At 48.8% G+C, this 4,912-nt stretch overlaps 1 protein-coding gene across 1 annotated transcript; it reads right to left on the bottom strand.

Moving 5' to 3' along the window:
- Positions 1 to 1,661: 1,661 nt before the first annotated feature.
- On the bottom strand, positions 1,662 to 4,259 carry LOC104947601 (E3 ubiquitin-protein ligase TRIM63-like). Its single transcript, XM_010773649.1, has 2 exons — positions 3,557 to 4,259; positions 1,662 to 2,935 (listed from the first exon to the last, which is right to left on the bottom strand). Exons 1-2 carry the CDS (start codon positions 3,995 to 3,997, stop codon positions 2,387 to 2,389), a joined length of 990 nt encoding a protein of 329 aa, XP_010771951.1. The 5' UTR covers positions 3,998 to 4,259; the 3' UTR covers positions 1,662 to 2,386.
- Between the last annotated feature and the right edge of the window lie 653 nt (positions 4,260 to 4,912).

Genomic DNA, 4,912 nt, shown 5'->3' with positions numbered 1-4,912 from the left:
ATCCGTTAGCGCAGCTAGCTAGCACCAGATGCTAACAACAACAATAATACACGTAAGGTCTCTCTCACGCTCGCTCGCTCCACACATACACACACCCTCCCGGTCCTCCCGATGGCCAGTCGGTGCCTGCCGGTGATCGTGGAAGTGTGGTCTGCCGCAAGCGGACGGCAGGAGTGGGGCTGTCAGCATCAGCTGTAGATGGTATTTTAAACTCGATGCGCTCTGAAACTACGGGGCGGCCGAGAACCAAAAATACACATGCGTTAAAATAATTAGTGGCGTTATTAACGCGTTAACTTGACAGCCCTAGTAATTATTAAGGCCTTCCTGTGTGTTGGTGTGCGAGTGGCGCCCTCTGGTGGACTGTGTGCGAGTGGCACCCTCTGGTGGACTGTGTGCGAGTGGCGCCCTCTGGTGGACTGTGTGCGAGTGGCGCCCTCTGGTGGACTGTGTGCGAGTGGCGCCCTCTGGTGGACTGTGTGGGAGTTGCGCCCTCTGGTGGACTGTGTGCGAGTGGTGTGGCGGCCTCTGGTGGACTGTGTGCGAGTGGTGTGGCGCCCTCTGGTGGACAGTGTGCGAGTTGCGCCCTCTGTTGGACTGTGTGCGAGTGGTGTGGCGCCCTCTGGTGGACTGTGTGCGAGTGGCGCCCTCTGGTGGACTGTTAGTGGCGCCCTCTGGTGGACAGTGTGCGAGTGGCGCCCTCTGGTGGACAGTGTGCGAGTGGCGCTCTCTGGTGGACAGTGTGCGAGTGGCGCCCTCTGATGGACTGTGTGCGAGTGGCGCCCTCTGGTGGACAGTGTGCAAGTGGTGCCCTCTGGTGGACAGTGTGCGCGTGGCGTCCTCTGGTGGACAGTGTGCGAGTGGTACCCTCTGGTTGACTGTGTGCCAGTGGCGCCCTCTTGTGGACTGTGTGCGAGTGGCGCCCTCTGGTGGACTGTGTGCGACTGGCGCCCTCTGGTGGACAGCAGGTGAATTACACATGAAGACAGACAGAATATAAATATAGATAAATGAATATAAAAGTGTAAACACATCATTAAATAATGAGGTGGATATATCAGCAGACCTCCAGCAGCTGCACGTTCACAGGGTTCAGGTCTAACTTAAGATCCAGGTCTCTGATCCTGAGTCAGTCCATAACCCAGACTCCCTTTAGGGTTAGGGTCTCACTTATCCTCAGGATGAAATCATTTATTGATTATTTTCGTTATATAACTTCACATTCTTTTTTATAGTATTTTTAATATTTTTTGAATTTTGTGGCACTATATTTAAATATAATTATCATATGTTATAATTATTATTTTATATCATAGTATAACTGTTTATCATCTATTCTGCTAAATTATTATTTATTGTTGTTGTTCTTTATTTTTATAATATTTTTCAGATTTTGTCATGTTTGTTGGCACTCTTTTGACTCCATATTTTAATTAAATATATATAAATACATGTATAATATTGTCCCGTCACGGATGTCCTTATAAAGACTGTATCTGTTCACACCTCTCAGTCTGGGTCACCCTCAGAAACCAGACCCCCCCAAAAAAAAAAAACTTATCTATTCCCGTCCTCCAGTTGCACCAAGTAAGGAGGCGTTCACTGACCCCTCTGAAAGTGGGTCAACGGCTAAAAACGGACGCTGAGAAAGGACAGAGTGATCGTCAAATACAACTTTATTAACACGTTCACGAGTTACAGCAGAAAACATGATATAAATAAATCTCTCCAGACTTCGTCCGCACGAGGAAACACATAAATAGAAAAAGTATAAAAAGTCGAAAAGTATTTTCTTGGTGTTTGAGGAACGCCGGGCTTTTAATGTTTCCAGAATAAAGTCCGTCTTTCGTACTCAACGCTCTTGTTTTGAAATGTTACGTTTATTCCTGGACCTTTTGACCTTCAGAATAAAAGTCACCTTGGTGTGTTCTTTCGTCGAGTCCAGAATAAAGTTCCCTTCATCTGTGGGACGGATAACGGAATAACAAAGGAATTCAAAAGCTCTTATTTTGAAATGATCCCTCCTTATGTTGACCTTCAGAATAAGAGCGTCCTTGGTGTGTTCACTCGTCATGTCCCTTTATCGTTCAAAATACTCGAGTAAACCTCCTCTGTGGGACGAATAACGGAATAATAAAGGAATCCAAAAGGAATCCAAAAGTCCAGCTCTTATTTTGAAATGTCAGGTTTACTCCTAGACCTTTTGACCTTCAGAATAAAAGCCTCCTTGGTGTGTTCACTCAAAATGTCCAGAATAAAGTCTCTTTCTCGTTCATAACACTTAAGTGAGTAAATCTCATCTGTTGGACGAATAAAGGAATCAGAAGTTCAGCTCTTATTCTGAAACTCTACCTCCACACGGTGCCCTTCACAATAAAAGCCCCTCTCACTCCCGTCTAAACTCCATGGCGCTGAGCAGCCTCTGGGCCTCTGAGGTGTCGATGGTCATGTGATCCAGACTCTCAACCCCTGGCTCCGCTCCCTTCGGGGGGGCGCCGCCCGCCATTAGCTCCGCCTCCTCCCTCAGCGTCTTGGCATCCAATAGGAAGCTGGCGGCGCTGCATTGTGTCTGCATGCTAGCCGTTAGCTTCTCCTGCATGGCTGCGCTTAGCTGTAGCTGCTGGCGATGTAGCGCCGCAACGCCGTTTAGCTTTGCCACTCGCTCTCTCTCTTCCCTCCCGATGTTCTCCAGTAACTCGCCCTTCTTCTCCTCCAAGATGGCGTACAGCAGATCCAGACTTTCGCCCAAACGCCTCCTCTGCCGCTCGCCGTTTTCCACGATGAGCGAGCAGGCGTCGTCCATCTGAGCGACGGCCGCCTGTAGCGCCGCGCTGCTCGCTGCCAGCGTCTCCACGGCAACACGCATCTCGGCCTTCTGGGTATTATAGACGGAGAGCAGCGGCGCCACCTCGCAGTCCTTGTGAGCGCCGAACACCTGGAGACAGGAAACACAAGAAGAAGAAGTTAGACTCAGAGGAACTTCAGATCAGATCCTCAGGGACCAGAACTCTGAGGAGCTTCAGATCAGATCCTCAGGGACCAGAACTCTGAGGAACTTCAGATCCAGTTCCTCAGGGACCAGAACTCTGAGGAACTTCAGATCAGATCCTCAGGGACCAGAACTCTGAGGAACTTCAGATCAGATCCTCAGGGACCAGAACTCTGAGGGACTTCAGATCAGATCTAGTTCCTCAGGGACCAGAACTCTGAGTAACTTCAGATCCAGTTCCTCAGGGACCAGAACTCTGAGGAACTTCAGATCAGATCCTCAGGGACCAGAACTCTGCGGACAGGAAGGTTCAGGGGCTCCAGGAGATAAAGACGCTGTAGTTTAACAATCTAAATGATGAAATATTAAACAAGTCTAACTTTATATAATAAAGTACTTCGTAGTCAGTCCCTCAGTTACAAACTACCAGATCCTACGGGTCAGAGGGGCTTCATGACCTCTGACCCTGATCCTCTGCACGGTTCACCTGGACCCTGACCCACTCTCTGATACATGGCGAGTTCCTCTCAGCTCCAGAGAGACGCTGTAGTTTCTGTGGTCTCTCACCTTGCACATGGAGCAGGTGGGGGTCTGGCAGGTCACGCAGTAGATGTTGATCTTCTCCTCTTCGTGCTCCCTGCAGCGCGGCTCGTCTCCTACCTCCTTCTTCCTCACCTCCTCCTCCTCCTCAAGCTGGCCCTTGCCCTCCTGCTGCTGTTTGTACATGTCGATGATGTTCTCCACCAACAGGTTCCTCTGCAGGCCGAACACGCCGTGGCGGTCCAGGACCACCTCGTGGCGGCAGGTGGGGCACCTGAAGGTCCCCCCGGAGTAGTGGTAGGCGTTCCTGGACTCGAACAGGTCGTTGGCGCAGCCTCGGCACAGGTTGTGCTGACACGGCAGGATTACCACCGGCTTGGTGAACATCTCCAGACAGATGGGGCAGCTCAGCTGCTGCTCCAGACTCTCCATGGCCGAGCCTGAACGCACCGCGGACACGATGTCCATATCTACGGTCAGTCTGCTCTTCTTCTGCTTCTTCCTGTTGAACTCTTTAAAGTCCTACTTCTTCTTCCTCTTCTTGAACTCTCAAAAGGATAGATTTTACTTTAATACCTTTTCAAATTCACCCTGAAGCACCTTACTGTGAATAAAGGCTTTTCAGAAAGTCCAAAAGTCTCTTCCTCTTCTTGAAGTTTCTAAAGGATAGATTTTACTTTAAGATGTTTTTAAAATTCCAAAGTCTCTCCTTCCTCGTCCTCGTGTCTCTGTCTCTCTGTCTCTCTGTCTCTGTCTGAACGCCTGCTGCCTTTATACCCTCTGGTGTGTGTGTGTGTGTGTGTGTGTGTGTGTGTGTGTGTGTGTGTGTGTGTGTGTGTGTGTGTGTTGTGTGTGTGTGTGTGTGTGTGTGTGTGTGTGTGTGTGTGTGTGTCAAACAGCTGCAGTGTCATGTGACCTCTTGTGTGTTATGTCACACCGTGCCCTTGTTGACATCTTTTAAATATTAAAAACAACTTTCCTGATTTAAATTATATTCAAAATATAAAACAAATGCGGAATTATTAAGGCAAAGCAAAAATATATTCATCATACAATATTCAACAATCATGTGTGTGTGCGTGCGTGTGTGTGACTCCAGCGCTGAGGAATGTAGGGTGTGTGTCATGGTCCTCACGAGTACACAAGTACAAACACGCATCTCCTTTCAGTCTGTCATTATCTTGCAATAACACACACAAACACACGCACACACGCACAAACACACACACACATAAACACACACACACACACACACATAACACACACACACACACACACACACATAACACACACACACACACACACAAACACACACACACACACACACACACGACAACACACACACACACACACACAACACACGACACACACACACAACACACA

Source organism: Notothenia coriiceps, unplaced genomic scaffold (assembly GCF_000735185.1).
Source record: "Notothenia coriiceps isolate Sejong01 unplaced genomic scaffold, NC01 NC01_scaffold00012803, whole genome shotgun sequence".
NCBI lineage: Eukaryota > Metazoa > Chordata > Actinopteri > Perciformes > Nototheniidae > Notothenia > Notothenia coriiceps.
The sequence above is the reverse complement of the archived record's forward strand: the minus strand, read 5'-3'. Positions and strand labels throughout refer to the sequence as shown.